The sequence below is a fragment of the Pyxicephalus adspersus genome, chromosome 2 (assembly GCF_032062135.1).
Source record: "Pyxicephalus adspersus chromosome 2, UCB_Pads_2.0, whole genome shotgun sequence".
In the NCBI taxonomy this organism is placed as follows: domain Eukaryota; kingdom Metazoa; phylum Chordata; class Amphibia; order Anura; family Pyxicephalidae; genus Pyxicephalus; species Pyxicephalus adspersus.
The window spans coordinates 120,700,256-120,725,675 of record NC_092859.1 but is presented as its reverse complement, the minus strand read 5'-3'; the positions used below and the strand labels follow the sequence as shown (position 1 = coordinate 120,725,675).

General features: G+C 37.0%; 2 protein-coding genes across 2 annotated transcripts; both read left to right on the top strand.

The window, feature by feature from the left end:
• The first annotated feature begins 434 nt into the window (after positions 1–434).
• Positions 435–9,783, top strand: LOC140322519 (uncharacterized). The gene is made up of 7 exons (XM_072399077.1): positions 435–493; positions 1,335–1,476; positions 4,908–4,985; positions 5,202–5,330; positions 5,668–5,754; positions 8,461–8,519; positions 9,660–9,783. The coding sequence occupies exons 1-7, from the start codon at positions 435–437 to the stop codon at positions 9,781–9,783; spliced, it is 678 nt and encodes a 225-aa protein (XP_072255178.1).
• Positions 9,478–21,130, top strand: LOC140324376 (uncharacterized). The gene is made up of 15 exons (XM_072402225.1): positions 9,478–9,745; positions 10,455–10,555; positions 11,152–11,295; positions 12,415–13,600; positions 13,827–13,885; positions 14,511–14,655; positions 14,730–14,828; positions 15,131–15,245; positions 15,418–15,472; positions 16,593–16,727; positions 16,796–16,975; positions 17,651–17,793; positions 18,350–18,431; positions 18,593–18,738; positions 19,786–21,130. Exons 2-15 carry the CDS (start codon positions 10,478–10,480, stop codon positions 19,886–19,888), a joined length of 2,670 nt encoding a protein of 889 aa, XP_072258326.1. The 5' UTR covers positions 9,478–9,745; positions 10,455–10,477; the 3' UTR covers positions 19,889–21,130.
• The last annotated feature ends 4,290 nt before the right edge of the window (positions 21,131–25,420 follow it).

Here is a 25,420-nt window from a genome sequence, read left to right as displayed (position 1 = left end):
AGACTGGAAACCATCTTCCTTGATCTTTTTCAATGACAGAAGAACAAACGAGCACTACACAGAGCTCAGGACTGTGTTTTAAAATAAATTATCTTAAAATGTTGTCTCTTCTTTTCCTAGCTGAAACTCTTGCTTTCAACACATTATATAGGACATCATTGTCTTCTGGAGGTGATCGGAGTGTTTTTTTAGGAGATCATTGAGATGCCAGTGAAGATTCTTGCTGGAAAGGAAACCAATACAGTTCCCTAATCTCTCGGCATATTCTATTTACAGAGAACCTGTAATGAAAACTAGTCTCCCCCCTGGAAGGAGAGTAGCCTAGAAGCTTGTGTCCATTCAGTGATTGTTCTAAAAACTGTCACCCAAAACAATAATATTCATTTTAAGTGGCAATTATTGAGAACCCTTATAAGATTTTGTGCTACCCATAGATGGTAGATGACAGCATTCAGTCTGATGAGAAACTTGGGCAACAACAAACTACAGACAGGTTGGAGCTCATCTAAAAAGCAAAGATAGCACAGTTCTTTGAATATTCCATTATGGTGGTTCCATTGCCAATACTGTGTTTTGGGGGTGCAGTGGTCCCCTTTATCAAGACAACTACTTTTTCTCAGGAATAATGCCTTTTTTTGCTAGTTTCTGTCCACACTTTTCCCATGGTTAGGGAAGAAAGCACTTACCAGTCCCAGTCTACATGTACATTACAAATAATTATAGTGAATATATTTTTCTTTAATAGATATCCTTTCCTATTGTTGTTTAAGGAAAGAAATCAGCAGCATTGACAGTGTTTGCTGTTTTTAGCTATGAATAGCAGGGTGTGTGCTGGATGTACACAGCTAGTTGGGTCAGACCTGTTTATAGTAACAAGCAGGGAGCAGCGCTACACTGTTCACACTTCTACATCCTCAGGTAAGTGATGGTGATGATCACTGTGTGCTTTACAGTTCTAGCAGAAGGGGACATTGAAGTAAGTATGTTGTAAGATTACAGAGGAACCAGGGAAGATCCCTACTGGAAAGAGAGCAAATAGAGTTCCCCAGCATAATCTATTGAAGGCAAATAAGTAGGAGTTTACTGGAAACACTAGCTGCTTGCTTAAACTAGAACAAGAATTCTGATCAGGAGCTTCATTTGCTGATGCCAAAGACAGAAAGAGACCCATTTTTCAGGAGAACAGAAATAGCAACCTTAATAGTTTGCTCCCTATAGGTTTTCTATAATCAGCCGTTTTTTATACTTTTAGTTAATATGCACAATTGTTGGAGTACAGATAGAAAATATTTTCTTTGATCATTCTGAGTGACCTTCATGTTTTCACACTTTAGAATGGATTCTAGACCTGACTGGATTGAGGAAACTGATCAGCCTGCAATGGTTGTTTTAGCATCTAATCACTTGTCCAGGATGGCAAGAAAAGCCAATCAGATCACAGACGAAGTGACTAAGATAAGACAGCGAGTGGACAAGGTGGGATTCCACACTTAAAAATGTTCTTTGCTTTTAAAAAACTGTAATGCATTTTCAGTTGGAGCAAGCTTTCATGCTATATAGTTTTTCTTTGCTTAATGCACCAATTTGTAGGAATGATTTTTCCAATATAAACCTGTATCTGCTTTTCTAATGGCGCTGTAAAAAGTTCATATATCAACTCTGCTTTATGAATGTTGACATGAGGCCAGTTTGAGACTTGGTATTGACAAAGGAGCATAAAGGAGCCAATATTGTTCAGCAATGCCGCACAAGAGCACTGATATCTTCTACAATGATGGTCATGTCACTGTCTCTCGGAGTTACTCACAACTTAACGTCCTTATGTCATATACTGTATATGTCTAAGACTATTTTGGGGGGGAGTCAATATCCCTACCAGAATTCTTTTTGGGATGTTAGCGAAAACCATAATTGGGCCCATTGTGCTGAAAGATCAGAGTGCAAGCCACCTATAAAGACACGTCACAAACTCTACAAGGGTATACAAACTCTATGCAGATTGAACTATGCCTAGATTTGATGATTTTTCACACTTCTTTCAATTTCCTCTAGGATTTTTGTAAGCCATTCTCTATTTTCTTCTAGTGGATAGTAGATGAACTAGCTTCAAAACATTTCTTTTTATTACATGTAACAGTTTTGTAGCCTACCTTGTAAGCAAGCTGATTACATTGGCTTTCATATAGAATGTTATATTGACTTAGTATTGAACAGTTTTACGGGTGACAGCAGTTCTAACACTGGAAATGCACCAACAAAGTACTTTTTAAATTGTTTACTTAAAATAAAGCCAGGATAAACAAACACGCATACAATACTTAGTAACAGACTGTCAATGCTAAACAGCAAACAAGGGAAACAAATAAAAGGAGATTAAGAGTTCAGATATAGGGAACCAAACAATTAACAAGGTATGTAGACAGAAAAAACAATATTATATACTATAATCTTCATACAAAAGATTTTGTAGATTACAACACTATCGGTGTTGAACATCTAAGGGCTCTGTTTTTAAAACAGGGAATCTGACATTCCCTGGTAGGAATCTTTCTGGTCCATATGTGTTAATGGCAATAATTGATTTCCACTAGGGAATGATTGAGAGATGTCAGATTCCCTGTTTATAAATAGAGCCCTAAGTAACATTGGTATAAATATTAAGAGATCAGCTGCCTGCCCTGTTTAGTTACAATCAGAAATCTTATATGTGTAAACTTCCCCAACCTAAGAAAATTGCCATTGTTCCTCACAAGTACTTTGCATTTTGCAATGGTAAATAGTGATCTGGGGATCTCGTAGAAGTTCTAGGCAGATCCTTTATTGGAAACCATCTCAGGGAGGCCTCTTAGTGCCCCACACTAACTAGTGCCAATTATGATCTCTTTTAACAAATGGCTCCCTTGATGGCATACCATGTTTCCTGTTGGCCCCTGTTTTGGATCCCATTGGAAGTCATTGGAATCACTCCTATTTTGGTTGAGACATTGCTATGGATCCCTTCAGCCACTCATAAGCATATTTTGAACCTGGTCTTCAGACACTTCATACAGCTTTAAGACACAGTTAAATTATTAGGCAAATTAATGCCTTACATTTTCCACTCTCTACTAATGTTGGTAATTCTCTCTTTTCTCCGGGCCTAACAGCCCCAGATGATTTCACTGGTGAGTGGTGGTAAAGACTTTATATTTCATTGATCCTTTCGGTGGGTTGCCCTTGACATTTTTTTGGGGAGGCCCATGTTGTTTCCCCTTTGAGATCTTTCGCTATCTGCACATAAAACACTATGTGCAATCCAATGTCTGTGCAACCTCCCCTATGGGAACTTTATCCACATTCAAAAAGAAGTGATATCCTCTATATATGGCACATCAGTGCAGAACCAGTCACCCATTCCTAATACCTTCTCAATTAAGGCAAATATAAATTGATGAGGCATTTGTACATGGTGTCAACCTAATTAGCAAAATTAACCTCACTTTGTCTCGGATGCTTTAACTTGCCCAGTTGCGAGAACTCTCTACAATGTTTGGTGGGACTGTGCCACGATTAGGAGGTATTGGATACATTAATACCAAATATACTACACACTAGTGAGCCATTCCTTCCCTAAACATCCATAGCATAACATTTCACAAATTCACATGTGGATGTTTTTAGAACAATCCCTTGTAATAATCTCTCTGGTGGGCAGTGTTTCTGTTATGGCCAGAAACCATCTGATGTTTAAAGTTGGCTTTAGAGTGATGCCAAATTAAAGGTTTTCATGCCAATACTTCATTAATAAGGATTAATCCCATAAAAATGTCAGATTGATCTGATGCTTGCAGATGTCATTTGACTAATTTACCTACCCTTATGTCAGCAGATTTATTTTAACACATCAGAATTTTCCATACATTGGGGTCAGCCTTGGTATTGTAGCAACGTAAAATGGAGGAGCTAAAAAGAACTGTAAAACACTACTGCTCTGCTGATGTGTCAAATAGTTTGTCAAATACCTAGTAAATGCTTGCCAACAAAATATAATCTGGATTCCACATAATAGGCTGATCTGTTGCCGTGGCTATGTCTAAAAATTGCTATTTACAATAAAAATAGTTATAATAGCAGAAGCCCCTGTTTGACAATGTCTACAAGTAGCTTCAACTGCCTTAAGACAGTTTTTAACTATTGCACAAACTGTCCTTTTAGTTAGCTCATTTTGTTATGTACTATAGAACTTTGCATCAGCTTGTTTATGTCTAGGCTAAATTTTAGTCTCATGCCATGGTGAGTGTTTTCATATCCATTATGATTCTATGGGCAATGATGGGCCATTGCTAAATTTCTGAAAAATGCTATTTAATTTCTTGGTTTATTTGAGAGATGCATAAAGTAATTCTGCCACAAACCAGGTAATTACAAAATAGAACGTCATAAACGCAGATAAAAGAAGAGGTTCATGTGAAAATGCACCTTTAAATGATCAAGAGATCCTAGGCTACAGAGAACTTTTTTTTTCCTTTAAAAGTTGAACTTGACCTTGCGCTATTTTTCTCACAAACTTCCCTAAAAAAAAGTTAGATGTGTTCCCCAGGGTGATTGCAATGCAGAATGAGACAGGGCAATGGCTCAATTTACAGAAAACATTGAGAATTGTGGAACCTAGCCAAGCTCATTGTGAGAAACTGCATTCTCGTTAATTAGTTTGGATCACTTTGCTAAGTTTTAGTTTGCCTTCTGCTATAGAACAAATGGCAGCTTGGTACCTGGCAACCTCTAGCCATGCTTTTATTTGTCAAATTACCTATTTTTCAATGGTTAATCAGCATAGAAAGTTTAAATGGAAGGTTTCTCATGTTTACATATATGTAAAGTGTTTAGAGATGTTGACCTAAGCTATAAATCACTCATTTTTCTTTCAGATGATCCAAACGTTTGAACGGACTCAGGGAATTCTGAGCCATGGGCAAAATCCTGATGTGGAAATATTGAGAGATGAGGTGAGCAGTATCAATGAACTGAGAACTTTGCTGTTATACATTAAATGTACTGAACTAGCAAAATAATTAAAAAAGAGAGAGATGAATTGTGAGTACATTGTTTTTGTTCTAAAATGTTTGGCTTGTGCTATTGCAGATTGAAAAATAATATATTATAGCAAGACTGTGCTGGAATCCATCATATTTATAAGGTTATAATTCATCTTCTTCATACAGGAGGATCTGGAAAGTGTGCTACATGATGTTACTCAGAAGAAGAGATACCAGCAGAAGCTGACTGTCTTTATTGTGGGATATGAAGAGACATGTGGACAGAGGAGACATCTCCTAACACAGTTACAAGAGGTCTGTATTAATGTGGCTGCCTTAGGAAATTCTCCTGCAATGTCCCATACTGTGTGAAGAAAACCCTGAAGAAATGTCTTCCTAATATAAACAGATTGTGATGTGTGTACCCAACATTAGCAGTGGATACACACTGTGTATTTATTTTTATCTGGTTTCAGATGTAGGAATTTTTATTGAACACATCAAAAGCAAATTGGAATTTTGTGGTTCCCATAATCATAAAGCAATTGCATAGAACAAGAGAAACCATCTATGTTGCTGGTTTTATCAAGTTAATTTTAATAAATAATGAAATTATTGATAGAAATTAGTTTTCAAAAGAGTGTTCCTTAAGTTTTTTAGTATATACTCCAACCTGAATGAAGAAGAAGACCAGAAACTAGAACACGCTACCATGGATTTGGATGGAATAGTTTATCAGGTACAAGTTTCGTTTGTGGCATTAAATATATGTGTATATAAAATGTAAATTTTTACAAAGACATATCAATTATAAAGGTTCAGTATGGTGTCATACATTGAGGATTATATATTAGTTGAAAACCCATGAACTGCTAGAATCTCTTCTATCAAAATTTTTCTCCAGCAGCCTTTCAAATACTTTTCAACATGGAAAAAGCCTTGAAAAACCTTTTGGGCCTTCAGGGAACCCCTGACAATAATTACTATATTCACAGCTTACAGTGTACTGTATTACCATGGTAGTCAGCAATAAGAACTTACATTGCTGGCCAGTGGAGTAATGTTACCTTGACAGATCATCACACAAAAAGATCACCTAAACTGGCCTTACAGGCAAAAACTGCTTATTGTTTAACGAACCCCCAGCAACCCTAGGGTTCAGTTCCCATAGCCTTGATGTCTAAAACAAAAAAACAGGAATATAAGTTTGAGAAAGAAAAAGGCTGAGCAAGCATCTGCGGCAACGGAAAAACTGCCTTGGCATTAGTTTACCCTAAATACTTTGGGTCTGTTTCAAAACAGGGACCTAACATTGGGCTGTTTGCTGCAGACAAAAATTGTCCATTGTTATAAAAATGGATGTGGTCACAAAAGGGATGTGGTTACATGACCGTGGTTCAATAGAAAGGTTTTTACCTGGAACTGCAAGGCCTGCAAATGTCCCCAGCAAGTGTCAGCACCACAACTAATCAGGAGGCATTCATAACCAGGACCAATTAGGGTAAAGCTTGCCAGACTGGCACCTATATTAAAGGGGCTACTGCCAAGCTCCTTTTTGCTATAATAATTCTGTGTTTCAGTTGCCCTGTGACTCTATGTTCCTCCAACCTAAGTTCCTTCATTTCTGTCTCTTTCTGTTTACTATCTGTCCTGACCTCTGGCCTGTCCCTTGTTCTGATACTATGGGCCTGATTTATGAAAACTCCCCAAGGTTTCTCCAGGTTTGCTGGATCGCCCAGCTTCAGTGATAAAAGTGTATTCTCTCCAGCCTTGGAAAGCTTTCATAAATCAGGCTCTATGTGTGACATTCGTGCCATGCTTTGGCACATTTATCAGAAAAGCCCATTATTCTTTGAGGCCATGCTCTGACAAAGATCAGGTAGGGGCACTTGACCCTTTTTAAGGATCACATTCCCATATTACCTCCTATTCACTGTAGGTTTACCAAATAAAGAACTATTTACATATGTTTTGCTTGGTTTTATATGAAGTACATAATTACAGGTGACACAAGCGGTGAGGTCTGCGGAAGTTGCCATGTCTCGCCTTGCTGACATTCATGCAGGAATCATGAGCTGTGTGAACCAAACAATATCTGCAGGAGCCCAGGGTAAACGGTAAGACCATAGGATACCTGAGTTTAGTACACAGTAGTTTGCTTTAAAATAGTAGTAAAATTTCTGAAAACACCAGTTAAAAATGTTGCAAAGAAAGTAGAAGATGCTGTGCATAGCAACCATTTGTAGCCTTATTGATATTTAATAATTAGGTTTAGAGATCATATATTGTGGACTTCCTTTATTTAACAAAATATCTTCCTTATTGTCTTTCTTCCAAACACCCTGACAGCTAGACCAGGGACTCTTATTTCAGTGTATTTAAAGAGACACAGAGAGCAGAGGAAAGTGAGTCTTTGGAATAGACAACCCCATCCTCAAATTCTTACTTTACCTGCTTGTCATTGCAGCTTGTGACACTACGTGGAACTTCCACTTTTAAGAAGTGTATGGCCTACTTTCCTGTCACAATGGAAAGAAAGTTTGGGCCTAGAAAACAATTGCTAGGCCTAAACATAAAGACATAAGACATCTTAGTGCTGGCTGTACAGGAGAAAGGAGCTGCAGTAAAGCCCTGATAAGGGGATTTATAGGGAGCAAGGATTCCCATTCTACAGACATTGTCACTTGCCCTGTACTGTCTTGGCAAAATGACAGGGTTTCTTCAAACAATACAAACTGGTCACAAAGTACCCTATCTTACTACAGCTGCACAAATGTCAAACATCTTCTCTTGCTTCTTGAAAACACATTCAGCAAGGGAAATTTAAGAGTCAGTGCTGATTCTTTCCTCCCAAAGTGGGTGTAATATGTAGTAGATTGCAGTAAACTGATGTCAAGACTGATTTAGTTAGTTTGTATGCAAAAAAACTGTGTTTCTGAAATTCTTTTTTAATATGTGGCCTGGTTTTGGATATTACAATATTTGTGTGGTCTTTACAAGCAGTAAATAAACAATGCCCTCACTGTTCCTTGCAGCTTCGGGTACTCTGGAGTAATTAATCTTTAAAGTTTATAACAGAAACAATTAAGTAATTCTCTTGTCCTACTCTGAATCCAGCTGCTAACAAATACTTTGCAGACTGTAAGCCTTTCATTTAATAATGTAAGCACAGAGTGGAGTTTGAGAGGGAGTAAGCAGATAGGATCTGCTGAGAGAATGTCTTAAACAACTTCAATAAATTATTCCGCTGTACCTGAAACTACAGAGGTTTAAAAAAAACATTTATGTTAAGTAATTTAATTTGTCTAATTTGTCTAAAATGCATAGGTACATCTATGGTTACTCTGCTAATTAATATGTAATGATCATTGCATCAGGATGTTGTTGTATTAATTATACATTTACTTTACTGTTGTAGATCTAAAATGTTTTTATTTGTGCATAGTATTTCTTCATTCACGATATCTTCATGGTAACCTTTCACAGGAAGCCATCAGATGACAGGTACGTTATATGAGTTACAGGAGGGAGGAAGAATGCAGGTAAGAATGTATGAAATCCATAAATATATTTTTCAAACCAGGAAGAAGATCTTGCTGTATATACACCTAATTAAAAAATTGCTAAGCACTGTTTTCATGTAAACATATTATATGCATTGCTGCATAGCAGACTTAGACAGACAATAGGCCTTTTGTTGTAAAAAAGAACTCATGTGAATCAGAATGCAATGTGTTCTTACAAATATTTCTTCTGATAATATATCTGGTCAGCATCGGATTGTATTCCCAAAACAAATTCATGAGGTTAAAAAAATCTCAGGGTGTCTCCTCCTATTACATTGAGGTTTGCAATCAAAGAAGTTTATATCAGCCGTATAGAGTAATTGTTCAAAGAAGCACCAAGAATCATGTAATAAGAAAAAAATATATACATACATCTTAACTGGCTACTTCATCACAATTTCAGCTCTTGCTGGCCAGGTGGAAAAACTTACCTGCCCACTGCTGCTATTTTCTGGCAACTTTTGTAGCATTTGTCCCTAATAGTGAACTGTCTATGTTGACAGATTTTCCACTATTTGTCCTTGATGTAGGCAAATTTTTTAAATCAGTTACATTATTGTCTTTAATTTTGCCAAGGAGCCTCAGAATTTGAAGGTATTCCCCTTTAAAGAAGTGGACATAAATATTTCAAATGTTCATATCCAGCCAGGTGGGGAGCTAGCATGACTTTATTATTATTATTATTATTATTATTATTATTTTTATTAGTAAACAGGATTTATCTAGCACCAACATATTACTCAGTGCTGTACATTAAATAGACTTGCACATGGTTATGTCCCTGACCCTTTCAGTTTGGTGGAAAAACCACTCGTTTTAGAAGCTCAGAATCTCAGCTAAAATTTACACACAGAAGTGATTTATTAAAGCGCTTTAAGACTAGAGAGAATAAACTTTTATAAGTGAACCTGTATGATAAAAAAACCTGGAATGGATCTAGTCCAGAATTGAATTGAAGATTTTCTGTGTGTTTTTTTTGTGTTTGCATAACTGGATTTCTGTGATCACAACTAATTTAAATTTATCAGCCTTGTTTTTTTTTTATTCTGCATAATATAAAATCTTATTTCTATTGCAGGGGAAGGAAAAAGCTAGAGAAAGTGTTAGACCAAGCAAGACAAGATATAGGACATCTCACTGATCAACTAATACAGGCTCAGGAAGGTGAAGTGCTCCTCATTGGTTTTACCCATTTTGAATGAAATTAGAGGCCTATGGCCTCAATAAATCAATATTTGTTATGTGCAATATATAGAACCAATAGAACCAATTAGGATGCTTCCTGCACTGGTGTGAAATTAACAAAGACTCCTCACCATATAAGCCTAATGGTTTTGTTCCTTTTCTAACAACACATTCAGTGCCAAAGCAAACCCATGCCAAGCTTGATATTTTATGTCTCCTTTTGTGTTTGAACCTTCAGAATCATATTACAAAGTATGGATTAAATAATGTTTGAATTCTACATATTATACTTTGATGTGTAACGGTAACATCATGCAAATAATGAAGTGGAGCTTAGAATCACATTCCCTGAATGGAAAAAAATATAAAAATTAGTTTGTAAGAAGTAAAGTTACCTATTTTTACTTTAGTGGTAATTTCTAATAACCTTATAATATCGCTCCATAACACTTACCCATAAGAGAAGTCTTGCATCATTCTTTTTTTATGATTTGGATTGGTGTCATTCCCCTTTTTTCATTATTCATATTCAAACAGTGACTGAAGGGCACCCCCTAACCCTGCTCACAAGGAGCTTACTATATTACATTTTCATCCTAGTCATTCACTTCATAAATTGTAATGACTAGTTTTTTTCAGGCAGAAGAAGGTGAGAGGTATGCGGCCTAATTATTTTCCTTTATCATAGACCTAACAGTAAAAGACCAACAGATGAAAGAATTAGTAGCACAGAATGAAAGAAGATTTCTGGAGATCCAACATGTCAAAAGTCAGTTGGAAGTGACAAAAGTAGGTAACTAAAGGCACAATAAAGTTGTTATTTGGCATGTTTGAAGGAAAGAAAAAGTATGCATATTTTATGCAAGGTGCAGAAAAAAAAGTGGACCAGCTAGATTTGGAAAATGATTCCATCAAGACAAAGTATTTCTCTGTGTGACTAAGGCCCCTTTCCTGTGCTGGAAAACCATATGGTTAGCACCCAGAAGTTGCACACTGCACAACAGGTCAATGCATTTGAATGCTTTGCCAGTGGCAGTTCCTGCTTTAGAGAAATAAAAGCAACTACACAGCCAAAAAGGACATATTGCTTTAAGGAACCACAACTGCAATGCCACTGTGTGCAAATGTACGCACAATATGGTTTCCAAGTGCTCCCATTTGGTTGAATGAGAGCAGCTGGGAGTTCAGTTGCGCCTGAAGTACAACTCTGGTCAACTACAAGTCTGAAATTGCCCTAATGTTCCTCACCAGTATCTGCAGCCTTTTCTTGATTCCTAAAAAGAAATGTTAAAATGTGCATTTGTTTAGTTGCTTCATGACAATTGTAAGATTATTCTCACTTTTGCATCTCAAGTTGTTCTTAGGTTTTGATTTTCTGTCACTAGAAAAGCCTGCAAACTTTGCAGGATGAGACGGCAATGCAGCGAAGCCTTCTTGAGGCTGAACTAAGGAGAAGAGAGGGACTACTAAAGGAACTTGAAAGTCAAGAAACTGTAAAATGTGAACAGCTGACAGATGCCACTACACAGGTACATAATAAACACAGTATAGGTTTCCTGAAACCCATCTCCATACAGTTTTGTTTTGCTTTACTTGACTACTCTGAAAAATATATATATATAATTTAGGGTGATCTGAGGGTCTCTTCAGATCCAGGGCAGTGTTCATTTCCCCAGACAAACAATTAACACTGTCTACAAGGTCACCATCATAGTAAATAATCAAAATGTCTTGAACAGGCCACAGTCAGCATAGATTACATTCTAATTACATTCTAAGATTACATTCATTTTCTATACAAAACTGGTGGAGATAGATTTTATTTCTAATTATTTTACGGCTCTGGTATATTTGTCAGTTATTCTTTAGATATTGTTAAAACTGATAATTTAATTATTTTCACAAAGTGGGAATTTTTAGACTCCCCGAGTGAAGATGATGTTATTGAAGTCATCACTGAAGAGGGGAAGAATGTAAAAGACTTTATAGAGACAGCTGTACAAACTGACTTTACAGTAAGTAAAACACTTGTTTTGGAAATCAACTCAAATGACCCAGAATAAGTTGTGGTTTTGGCAGATAAATACCCAATAAAAAAGGTCTAGGAATCTACTGATGATATAGTGAGGTTGATTTACTAAGGGATTTTAGTCTATTCACTATTGAATTATCAAGTGTAAAACATGAAGACATTTCTACTGACTTACTAACAAATGACTAGCACTATTTATGTGCAATAATGTATTATTAAAAGTACCTAAAGCAATTTTTTTTCACTTTGGATAAAGTAAGGAGTGGGTAAAACCTCTAATGCAAGTGTCCCTATTGTAAAATGTCACCTTTATTCCTGTTCTACTCTACTTTTTCATGACTTTCATTCCAAGTTAGAGTGGTCATCTGAAGGAATAGAGTAGCTATATCACCACATTGGGGATGTATTGACATTACAGAAGTTCTAACCCTTCTTCCCTCCATAGACAACTGAAACAGAAGTTTTTTTTTTCACTTTGCTCATTGGCCTTTAATCATTAGTACACCTTTCATCAAGAGTAGTACTACCGGTAGCAACTTGCATGAAGAATTTTTACCAAAAAACCTAATTATTTTATTGTCGTCATTTTTGTATTGCCTATACCTTTGCTTTGTAGGGTTCTATCAGTGAATATACTGAAGTGCGGGAATCTGAATTGGAGCTCCAGGTCACAGATACTGATAAGAGTGCCATAGAGAATGGCCAACCTGTTTCCGGTTTCCAAGAATTTGATGAGCCTACTGCAGATGTAACATTATCACCTGAGGAGCACAATTCTGTTACTGGTTCAGTTTACGTAAATGAGAATGATCCAGTTCCTATATTTTATCCTTCATCTGAGAACAGCCAGCTTAGTGAGACATCAGCACCAATACAAGAGGGCGACATACCACCTGTACAACTACTCAATATATTTAAACAGAATGACGGTATGGGCGGTGATGCATCATCAAAAGAATCTGAGAAAGCTTGTGATTTCTCTCAACCAAATACAGAAACTAACTCCAGGTCTTATAAATCTGAAGAGAATGTGATATCAATTAAAGGCAATTCTGATGATATAAATCTACCTTGTATGAAAGAAAGCATAGACGAAGCCATGGTATCACAGGCAGGTGGAAAGCAGATGTTAGATATCCCTTTATTGCCTGTGCGTAGTAATGATTCTCATGTTGCTGAATCATTTCCAGAACCTGATAAAGATAATCATCCTTGCCTGCCAGTAACTCTGGAGGAAGAACATATAAGTCCTACTGCACCATTGGATGAGAGAAAATGTTCTTCCCCGACTGACAGCAATAACAGCCAGGTCACTGTACCTCTAGAGAGAAATACTAGTCCTGGACCATCGCTGTTACCCACTGAGCATAAAGAGTTTTTAACATTAAATAATAGACTGAACGAGGATTCCTTGTTGATGACATCATCACCTGAAACTGTGGACAATACACATTTTAATCTATCTATCAAGATGGAAGAGGGTGTCCAACTATTGCCCCCTGCATTCAGCACTGCTAAATCACTTTCATCTATAGAGCTGCATGATCATTTTCCTGAGCCATCCTCCAGACAAGAGACACATCATAAAATAATAATACAAGAATCCAACAATACTGCACCAGCTACAGCACAAAGTAACCTTGCTGACTCACTTTCTGTTCAAACTGACAGCTTGTTTCCAATAACATCGCTAGCTTTACATGGTGTGAATACCAAAATAGAAGACAATGTTCTTATTCAATCACCTGCTACACCTGCTGAAACAATTCCTCATACATTCATCGACCCTGCAGGAGATATGGGTATCAGGCTTTTTTTTATTACATACCAAATGTATAACTACCTATTTACAAAGACAAAGATATGTTTAAATAATAGATATTTATTTTAAAAGTTTAATGGTTTTAGCGCATGATTTCATAGCTAACATTGTCATTTTTTTCTCATAAATCACAAAAACACCAGATGAGATCACTGTAATAGATAATACATCAGATGATTTTTTATCCTGTCCTGCTTTATTTGTAGTTGACCCAGCTGGATCCTCTACTCTGTGTGAAGATGTTGAAGGAATAGAAATGAAAGAGGTATTTGTGCCCTTGCTATGTTTCTGTGTTGAGTGTATCAAAGTAAAATAAAATGTTTTGTTAATGGAAGAATTTTTTTCTGTCATTGAATTAATTGCTTTAGAATTTAATTTTCATAAATATGTCTGTACACTTTGGTCCTACATTCCATACTTAAGGGCTATGTCTAGACCAGTCATGAGATTACAATGCAGGTACAGCTTTCTCATTCCTCTGAGCTGCTGCCTCTGGGAAGACGCCACATATATGGTTTCCCCTCAGCAGCTCCATATAGAATGAATGGGGGCGGCAGTGATCTATACAGTACTTCTCACTGTTGCCAGCTGCCAAATGTGCAGTGATCCTGAACTTATGGTCACTTAAGTGGATCAGCATTTGTAATTTTTGGAAAACCTTTTATGCCCTTGTTCCTAAGGAAAATGTTACCTACAGCTATATGGTGGTTCCCAATGAACCGCCATCTGCACATTTGACAGCTGGCGGCAGTCAGTGGTACCGAACCACTCATTGCCACCCCCATCAATCCAGCTGTAACAGCACTGCAACCTCATGGCTAGTATGAACATAGCCTTAAAGCATAAAATATTAGGAAAGATTTTAACAATGTCTGTTGTTACAATTGCAGGCAGCAGAGACATCACAAACAGAACAGGGAAATATACTGAATATGAAAAGCCTGGAAAGTGAGGATGGCTCTGCAGAAATGTGGAATTTTTCAGAAAGATTGCACATGTGTGTGCAAGAAATCAGGGACCTGCTCATGAATGAAGGTGGGTAAACTAAAAAATGCATTTTGGAGCAATATGCAATTTATACTATCTTTGTACTTTATCTTCTTTCTTAGGATTTTACTCTTTAGTTGATGGTCTAACAGAAGAAGTGAAGGACTGTAAAGAAGATATTATATCTAGGAATCTTATACAGCTTAAACACCTGCCAGCAGGTAAATCTTTTGGTTTAGGGCAATTGTTTTGTGGGTTATGTATAGGGATGAGATGTCACACTGCCAAACTTTGAGAGTCCTTAATGCAACACAAGAATTTAATTCTTGTATTGTAGCTCTGTCATCTGATGCTGTATATATATATATATATATATATATATATATATATATATATATTATTATTATATGCATCTGGCAGTAATCCGTAGATGACCTGGCCAGTTGTGTAGCCCCTTCTTATAGTATCATGCAGTTTTGATTTTGTGTTACACGATGATATATGAATGCTTTTGTTCCCTTAGTGCTGCACAGTTTACTGCAATCTGCCTCAAGAAGTGATGAACACAAGCAAACAGCTGATGAACCTGTCCAAAGTGCTGATATAATACATAGAAACATGGAAACTCAGACAGACAGGTTTGCAATTTTGTAAAATCATGTGTGTAAATATAAAAACTATTAAATTATCATGTTAAACTGTATATTTACTTTTTCTCAATAGAAACATAAACTTAACAGAAAATACATTTTGCTTATTCTGCAAGTAAATGTAAAAAAGTCCTAATTTCTTCAATATCTTTACTGTTAGCCATTTGATGGTGGGACGCAAAGAAGCCGATGACCAAAATTCCTTAGGTACTCCAGTAAGTAAGCTCTTTGTACACATTAGAAATTTCTTGCAAATTGTCAGTGACTCATACTAGATATAACATATAAAATATATTTACTGTTTTACCTGCCAAAATAATTGTTTTTCCATATGTAGTTCCTGTATTTACAATAAAAAAAAGGTTCTCAAGAAGAAGAGTACAGCATATTCTTACATAATTATAAAGAAACAATCATCTTTTATACTGTGCTATGTACATCTCAGCATAGGTTCGAAGTTATACAAGCCATAAGCCAATTGTTTGGTATATGAAGCAAGTGGATCATCTTCTTGTTTTTCATATACTGATGCAACATGTAGTCTGTGGATACAATATCAATCATACCAATTAGTGGGTCTTTACAATACCAAAGTGTATCAGTTAACATTGTGATCCTCCTCTGTATAGTAAATACTGCCACAGAGTGTTCTGGAGTTTTTTTTGAGTATTTGCACTCTACACTGGAATCAGGTAGGTGCTATAAATCATGCAGCATCAATGTAAAATCAAATATACTTACAAAAACACAGTTGCTATGGTGGATCTCCATCAATTCTGACTTCTTTGGTCATTTAATCTCCCAGTTTTCAGTCTTCTGTATTGTATTGTATTTAAAAACTATCTACTGCAACTCTAGAGATTAATAAAAAGAGCCCAAGAGTAGAATACCAGCAACTTTTACAATATCTGGCCATATTTCATATTGTTTTGTTGGTAGGTAGCTGATAATGACAGTGTATGTTATAGCTTGGGATAGATGAAGCTGGAAGAGAAATGTATGTAAAATAGTAACTGTTATGATCTTTGTGGTGGTCTGTGCTGCCACAATACATAGAAACAAAACACTAAAAAAAATACAGTTTCCAAATTTAAACTATTGTGTATCTGTAAGAAAATAAGATATAGAACTCCAGAGCCGCAGAGCCTTCTGATTGCAAAGCCTATTAGCTTACGTAGCATTTCTATGGTGCTTTGAGTATCTTATGAAAAAAGCATAACAGAATAAAAAAAAGAGTGATGTAAGCTATGTTCTTATAAGTACATCTCTATTTTGTGTTTTCAGATAGCACTTAAATAACTGATTTACTAAAGTATTTGCATTTTCTGTCCATAGTGCAGAGTTCCTCCTGGCAGCCGCAGTTTAGCCAGTACGCACACTTTAATTTTTACCCGTCTTGATGAAGAACACAACAGACGGGTATTGCAGCGGGCCAGTGACCAGGGCAAGATACCACTTCATGTATACCAGGTACGTTTGCCAAAATGTGGCCTGCATAGTATATAAGTCCCATTGTGCTTATCTCTTTCTACTTACAGGATGCCAGTAGACTGATGTCAGAGTACCGAAGACTGCGCCAAGAACGTCTGCGTTCACTGGCTTTAGGATATGTGCAATATATTTCCTGGAACAAAGCTGAGGACCACTTACAAAGACAGTGTCTTGGAAAACCACACATCAAACCTACCTTATCCAAAATAAAAGAACTTAAACACCAGGTATTATTGTTCAACTTGATCTTAATAGTTTTGTACAGAGGGTGATTTATAATCTCTGGCATGTTTTCATTGCTTTGTTCCTGTTGGGGAGAGTTACCCTCTTGTTGGGATTGACTGAAAATGAAGCAATGCCATATTATAGAAAAGACAAGGATAGGAAGCAATGCCATAGACTGATATTTCTACCAAAGTCATTATCTCATATCCTGAACATGGTCTAGGGTAAATTTAGGGAAATGCCAAGGACAAACGACTGCAGAATGAATGAACAAGTGCTATACATACAGCACTGTTCCGCTCTATGGAAAGGGGAGAGGGGAGAACGATGGAGCGGCACCCCGCTGCGCTCTCTCCCCTTCACTTGCATTACGCTTGGTTTGCCAACCATCGTCCGTGGATCCGCCAGGACGATCGTTCGAACTATTGACCACAAGCACTGTACACAAGCAAGTTTCTGTCTTCTAATTTTGTGTTACATTGGTGACCAAAAAGCTCAACATCTGTGCTATAGTGTTTGTTGATCACTGTAATCTAATTCTATGCTATATTATTTGGTGATCACTGTACTCCCATCCTGTGTTATTCTATTGGCTGATCACTGTGATCAAATTTTATACTGTTTGGTGACCACTGATTTTCAGTTCTGTGTTATAATTTTTGGTGTCCATGCTGAAGGTTTTTCTGCGCTGGAAAGAAAAGAGAGAACAAAGTCACCAAGAGAAGATACATCTTTCCATATCTCTCAACCAGATGTTACATGGAGTTCAAGAGGATAGTGGGATTTTTCTGATTAAACCTGCGATGTCATGGCCTGGAAGGTAGTGCTTAAATACATTCAAATAATTGAAACAAAATTATTCTGAAATCTAATGATTTTTTTTACCGCAAGATTGATTGTTGAAAAATGTTATGCATGGCATTAGGTGTCCCAATTATGTAATGGACATTATGACAAAGGTCTTTTTTTTTACTGTGCAATAAAAGTACATGTAATGCGGTGTTCTCCCCAGGCCCTTTTAGCCGGGCGCACCACCCGGCACTTTTCAGTAACCACCCGGCTGTTTATAGGTAGTTACTGATAAGTTGAGTCACAATACAGGGGCTGCCACCCACCTAAGCTTAAAACAATTTTGGGTTGAACACTGTAATGCAACATTACAGGTGCAACATTACAGGAACACTGTTGGAAATATATATCTATCTCTATCACTACCATTCGTTACCAAAAATTTGAATATACAAAGTTAAACCATTGATTTATTATAGCTTTCCTTTTTTTCCTTGTGAATATAATTGCATGAAATTTAAAGACATTTTCCACGTGGAGGGATTATTGTAAGATACCCAATAAACAGTTTGTATATCTATTTTCAGATCATCAATACAGAAGAGTCACTCGCAAATTCGATCCAGATACAGAGCTCCTCAGAAGACCAGGTTCCCACCACTTGACCAGGTAACTGCTACATCAACAGTTTTAACAGTAATATCATTGTTAAAAACCAAGTTGTACCTGCTGCTTAGATTGCTGCCGAGTTGCAGAAGAACTATAATATAGCACAATTGCCTTTTATGTTAGATTATCATGTGTTTGTGCTGTTTGTTTTTTATTGCCAGGGTGGTATTTTGTGCAGTGGGAAATCCCCACCATACGTGCCCAAGAACTGGAAGACCGTGAACACAGATACAGTTATAAGGCCTGTAGTGGTCACCCCTAAACTGCTGGAGATGGATGTGCACAGGTATTTGTGCAGGCAATGCAGGTGAGTTCTTGTCTAATAAATAATGCTAAATAAATAGTTGAGCAGCATTAATGTTTGCAAAAATAGACATTTTGGCTGTAATATGGACAATTGAACACCTTCTTGACAGCAGCTGCTAAGAGAAATTGTATTATCTTAATGTCATTTTTATATTTATTTTTAACTGTTCTCATCTGTGCTTTTTGCTGTATGAAAATGTGGTCATTTTACACCAATGCTGCAGTGAAGTTCACTAAACATGTAGCTTTGACAATTTCTATTTTAAATATATTTGCCTCACTTTACATCATTATTTTTGTGTCAATTCACAAAATAAGTTTGGTTTCATTTCTATACATCATGGGTGATATTTCTTGTTACCAGAATGCTATTTTCAAGTCACATTTTTTTATAGCTTCTAATTGTCATTAATTAATGATTGCACATCTCAGAGATATTTTGGTATTTGGATTGATGGCTTTAATGAAAAAATGACCATTACATAAAATAATAATATGACTCTTAGAGCTCAGTGGACTTGATGGAAGCCAATGAATCAGTCAATGAATTAATCAATCCCTGTACCATGGCCATGATTGTAAGAAAAAGCCTAGTGATGGAAAAGTCTTGTATATAAATATACATAGAACTATAGAAGACTATACTGGAAATGTAGGTCTTCTGCCTAATTGTTTTTTTTTTATTTTATTTTTTGCATTGTAGACCTGCTGGTAAGTATTAGGGGTAAATATTACAGTATAACATTGTAACAAAGTATGGAATGACTTGCTTTGTTTTCTTTGGTTTTACTTCTGGATTTCTTCAAAGTAATTTGCTCTTTGCTAGCAAATGTTTTGAATCCTAGACTAGATCCATTTCAGGTTTGCTGGATCACCCAGCTTCACTGATGAAAGTGAATCCTATGCTTGGAGAGCTTTATTAAATCAGGCCAAATGTGGCAAGAAATCTGATTGGTCACTATGAGCAAATGTTCTTAACTTTTGTGGAGCACATATATACAGATCCCAGTGGTTTACACCTAGAATGATGCATATTTGTATTTTGCAGTGCAATGTCCCGGATACGAAGTTCTGCAGCTGGATTACTGCTACGGACCCTTCCGCAAGAATTTGTCAGCATTAGGCAGACCTCGTCATTCCCAGCAACATGACTTATAGACAAAATCAAGGCTTTTTCTTTGTTTTTTTTTGTTTTGTTTTTTTTTTTATCTGACTGAAATTCCAGATTGTATTTGTATAGGCAATCTAAAAAAAAAGGTATAACAACAAGTATCTGTTATTTATTATGTGTCCTTTTTACATAGTTATAATGTGAAAAATATGAATTTAAATATCAATTCATAACCAAAATATCATATTTAGAACTATACTCAATAATACAATTCATTATATAACAGCTACTTCATACTTTTAGAAAAAAAGAACAATCGTCCAATGACCAGATATGTCAGAATGACAAACATGTTGGAAAATCTTTCACACTGAATTCATTTTTCAGTTGATGTTTGAACTGGCCACAAGGTTTGTAAACATTTAAACATGTCTGGGCCTTTGTTCCCTGTCTTGTTCACAATGACAAGGGTAAAGTGTACCTTTAGCAACAGTAAAAATAAAAAGCAGCATTTGCCATGTAATGTTTTTATTTCTAGGCGTCTGAAGCTGCTCAGCAAAGTTCCCCATATACCTGAAATAATATGCCAGGCATGTAAATGTCACATAGTCCATTTTACAGTTTGATGGTTTTAAAGAATACATTTTCTTTTACAATCTGCAGAGATTCATATTTACTACATAAACAAACAGATTATTCAAATCATAACAAGGTAAAATAAATATATATTACTCATATATGATTGTGTGCGTGTTATTCTTTACTCATTCCTAATGTGAGAGCTGTGACTTTGGATCTTCTTTATCTTGTTCTTATTTCCATATGCCTGACACTGACTAGATATGTGGTGATAAAATTATAAATAAAAAGGGCAATTTTATTTTTTAGAATATGAAATATGAAAATATGAAGACCAGTGTGATTTATTGTTGTTACTTGTACTGATAAAAATAGGAGACAATCTCATGGAAAGCTCAGGTCTGGTAGGAGCCTCTCTATATGGGATCTACAACTCTTGGGCTATTACAATGAATACTATAAATGGGTTGTCCCTGGTGCCCCCTGCCCATACTCTCCCTACGATACTAATAGGAGGGTGGGCATCAGAGGGTCCACATACAGCCTACTTACCTGCTGCTCTGCCTGGGACTACCCAAAGGAAGTACCAACAACATGGAACCTAATCATTGTCCTACTTAGAGGTGACAGGTGCCTAATATCGGCTTTAATAGCACACCTACTACAACCTGACTTTGTTATTTAGAATTATAATTATTAGACAACGACTCACATTTTAATATCAAAATGTAAATGATTAAGAGATCAAATATTAAGGAGGGCACAAATTCTACAATCTATCCAATCGACTAGTGATTAAAGCTATACATAAATAGAATGTAAGCTCTTCGGGGCAGGGTTCTCTCCTCCTGTGTCACTGTCTGTATCTGTCTGTCATTTGCAACCCCTATTTAATGTACAACGCTGTGTAATATGTTGGCGCTATATAAATCCTGTTTAATAATAATAAAAATAGAAATACATATGGGAATGCAAAAAATAATGAAGTAATTACCTTTATTAGGATTACTGAACATGGTGGTTAGACTATTTTATTTACTAAATCCAATCAGATGCTTTGCAATTTGTTCTACAAGATTTTCCCGCAAAATATTTTTGTGTAATATTATAATATAGGAGGATTAAACGATCAGATTGATTTTTTTACACAAAATAAATACATCAATTTCTACCTTCCTAAGTAAAACGAATATCAGATGATTCTTAGCCATGGGAAACAAGGTTCATTGTCATTATTAATAAACAGTATTTATATAGCGCCAACATATTATGCAGCGCAGTACAATAAATAGGGGTTGTAAATTACAGGAGGAGGAGGAGGATGAGGAGGACTCTGCCTAGAAGAGCTTACAATCTAAACAAATCAGTTGCTTGACCATTGTTTTCATACAATTTCCTCAATCACTGACTTGCAGTGGAATTCACAGACAATAATAAAATCAGAGGATCATGATGACATCTGGTCATTAAATAATCAGCAGCTGCATGGTCTCTATTTTCCCAGGTTTCATTTATCTGATAATTTTGTAGTTTTGCTCTTTGTTCCCATAGCTGAGATTCAGACCTGGACAGGACAATGCCAGCTGTGATTTGTCATGATGATGATGTGGGAGGAGGACTCCCATGCACTCACACATCTCTGCCTGTTTTTATTCCTCTCACAGACCGCACGGGGGCGCTGTCATCCATTTGTTTTGGCCTTTTGTCGGTGACGTCAGGCCGGCATCGCCCCCAGTCCGCTACTCTCCGGAGTTCCTGTGTGATCGTCCCGCTTCCGGCAGCTCGAGTGATGGCGGATGAAAGTGGAGCCTCGCAGCGGGATCCCCCGGAACTAGATGAAGATGAAGAGGCTCCGGGGACTGACAGTGACACGGAGGGGGAGGACATCTTCACAGGAGCCGTGAGTAAGGCGGGTGTCGGTGCTGATAATGTGTATATATGGCAGCGGGGTTGGCCGCTCCCTGTGGTGGAGTCCATGGTTCTACCGCCACCGTACCGTGTGTCCGAGGATAATACCGGGCACAGAGCACACATACTGCATGGGAAACCTCTGGGTGCTGCCGTGTACTTGCCGTGTGTTGTGTACTTACCGTGGCGTGTACTTACCATGCAGTGTGTTGTGTACTTACTGTGTACTTATTGTGCCGTGTACTTACCGTGCCGTGTACTGTACTTACCGTGCTTTGTGTTGTGTACTTACCGTGGTGTGTACTTACCATGCAGTGTGTTGTGTACTTATTGTGCCGTGTACTTACCGTGCCGCGTGCCCCTGCTTACTTTATATACCGTACCCAGCTGTGTACTTAGTGCATTGTGTATGGCTGTGCAATTGACTTTCTTTTAAGCTGCATTGGCTTGGATGTGAGAGAAGCCACCCCCAGCCTCGGGAGCAGCGATCAACCCAATCCATATGGAGACAAATGATGGCGGCTTTTGTGGTCATCTTCTGCCTGCTGACCAGCTGTCATACTGATCCAATGGCTTCCTGACCAATCGGAACAATATGGAGATGAGAAGTTGTTTTGCCTCACTCTGTATGTTGATTCCAAGAACAGCCAGGCAACCGGCATTATTAGAGCGAGGTGACAGCTCACATATCTCTCATGAAATGTGGATGCAATTATTTCTTACTAACTTATCCTGCTGCAAACTTCTCCATATTCAATACAATCTCTCTACCCAGTTACCTGAAATAAATTGGTATCCAATCCAGATCTTTCTGTCTCTAGTACAGTTTGTGAATTTAGTGCAATATAAAGGTGAAAATTGTCATTCAGAATATATGAATTTATTAGAATATCTTGTTTTATTTTTAATGAAACATAAAAATTGCAAAACAATTCCAAATTTTTCTTTAAACCCCTGTATTAGAGAACTATATAGTACCATGTGATCAGTTTATATTTGCTACATATTGGTAGTCTATAGTTGTTTATAAATATCTATAGACATAAGACTGATATTTATTTAGAAAACAGACACATCTGATACATCACCTAAATGCCAGCATAGAGCAAAATGGAGAATATATGGTGTTCGGTGTAAACTGACTCAGACATATTTATTGTTTCCTTTTCAACAGACTTGATTGTTTTATTTGCTGTCTTTGTCCCACAACGGTGAATTTACTTCACTTCCTGTCTGGGGGACTCAAAAAAAAAAATATAGAAAATCTGTCCAAAGTGAACAAAATTTCCATGTCTTTTAATTGAAATATTTTTATTAAAAAAACTCACTTTGCATTTTGTACAAAAAGACAGTACAAATGCATGTATACAGCCATTCAGTTTTGGTTGGAGACATCTGATATGATCGCCATACAACATGGTGACACAATACATGTTATGTGTAAACATATTATGTAATACACCTGTACATAGGAAGGAAACTTTAGTTGTTTTTTTTTTTTTTTTTGTCATCCGTGACCTTTTTTTTTCCTTGTGTAACAATAGGGACAAAGAGTTCTGTCCTCCAAAGATTTTGTTCATAATCTCCATAATGGTGCTGGATTTGGATTATTAAGCCAACCATTCAACATTTTATGAAATCAGAATTCCTTTCTTGGAGAGGTATCATAGAAACCCCAGTTGTGGATCTCCCCTCACATCCTGTTCTTTAAACAAAAAGTTTAAAATTCTCGTCACTACTGGTGGTGAGGTTGTGGTGCGAATCACTATCTCCCAGGAGATGTTACGTGGTAGCATCTCCCTGGGGAAGTTTCATAGAGAATGAATGGGGGCAGCATGGTGCAGTACTAATACCGCTAACTGCCACAACCGTTCATCCTCTATGGCACTGCTGCAGGGCGACACTACCATGTAGCATTACTCGATCAACAGCGGTTAAATGTGCAGCTCTTTAGGAACCAGCAATTCTGTGTGAGTGTTTGCAGGAAGCTGCATGGGATCGCTTGAACCCCTCTTAAGGTTTACATACATTTCAAACTGTATGAAACACCCCTATTTATTGTACAGCGCTGCGTAATAATTTGCCGCTATATAAATACTGTTTAATAATAATGTGTATGTCAAGCCGAAAGAAATTTTTTTTTTCTAGTATTGCAGAGTGGGTAAAGATTAGAACTGTTGGGTTTATACTTCTATCTAGGTCAGAGTTTGAGATTTTTTACACTTTTTTCCCATTTTACTGACAATTGTTTCACCAGAGAAAATTTACAGCTGGGACATAGAAATGCAAATATGACCAAAGTGCTTTCCCTTTACTCCAGAACCATTTTCTGTGTTGCAGTCGCACAGTCACTGTTATTTCCACGGCGCCCTGGATAGATTTAAAAGCTTGGCAGAGGTACCAATTGTTCACTATTTCATCCAAAAATAATAAATCTTTAAGTTTAAAATGAAATTCAATGTATGTCTCAGATTCCCTTGACTTTTAGGTAAAACTGTGCTGGACAATGGGTTCACTTTGCTGTCGCCCTCCCCTGATTTACCAGTGTACATTTTTTTTGTCCTCCTGTCCCTTTGTTTGGCTACTGGTAGTACGGAGCAGATGGCAGCCATACCCAGGTCCTCCTTCCACTCTATTTGACAGTACCCAGTGCTTATCAGTCAGCGACCTGTGCCATACCTTGGGAGGGACAAGAGTGAGTCACAGATATTTGTTCAACCTTAGGAATATCATGGCATTTCCCTTTACAAATATGTCAAGTTCATGCATCCTCTTTTTTTTAAGCCCGGAAAGATTTGTGGAAGAATGATCGCAAAGTATCCTTTTTATAAATAAGAAGATTCTAGCACTACCTCTGAGATCACTAACAGAGACATTTGTTTACTTGTCCTCTAAGCATAGCTGGTTCTTATCACACTGTTATGAGACTTTGCTTATGTATTTGTGACACTGCTTGTTCCTCTGTACCAGAAAAGCAGAACGGACCAGCAATGCACCGGACCTTTAATTCCATCTAGTACTTCCAAGGCACAATTACATTACAAAGATGATCACTGCAGTTTTCAGGAAGAATTCAAGACAATAC

What these genes read in the sequence shown, in the direction of transcription:
- LOC140324376 (XM_072402225.1), top strand. Translation starts at nt 10,478, where the DNA reads ATGAAAGAATTAGTAGCACAGAATGAAAGAAGATTTCTGGAGATCCAA. An exon ending in TGACAGATGCCACTACACAG is followed by an intron (nt 11,296 to 12,414) that starts GTACATAATAAA and finishes TTTGCTTTGTAG; the next exon opens with GGTTCTATCAGTGAATATAC. An exon ending in CGACCCTGCAGGAGATATGG is followed by an intron (nt 13,601 to 13,826) that starts GTATCAGGCTTT and finishes CTTTATTTGTAG; the next exon opens with TTGACCCAGCTGGATCCTCT.
- LOC140322519 (XM_072399077.1), top strand. Translation starts at nt 435, where the DNA reads ATGGTAGATGACAGCATTCAGTCTGATGAGAAACTTGGGCAACAACAA. An exon ending in CAACAACAAACTACAGACAG is followed by an intron (nt 494 to 1,334) that starts GTTGGAGCTCAT and finishes TTCACACTTTAG; the next exon opens with AATGGATTCTAGACCTGACT. An exon ending in TGGAAATATTGAGAGATGAG is followed by an intron (nt 4,986 to 5,201) that starts GTGAGCAGTATC and finishes TTCTTCATACAG; the next exon opens with GAGGATCTGGAAAGTGTGCT.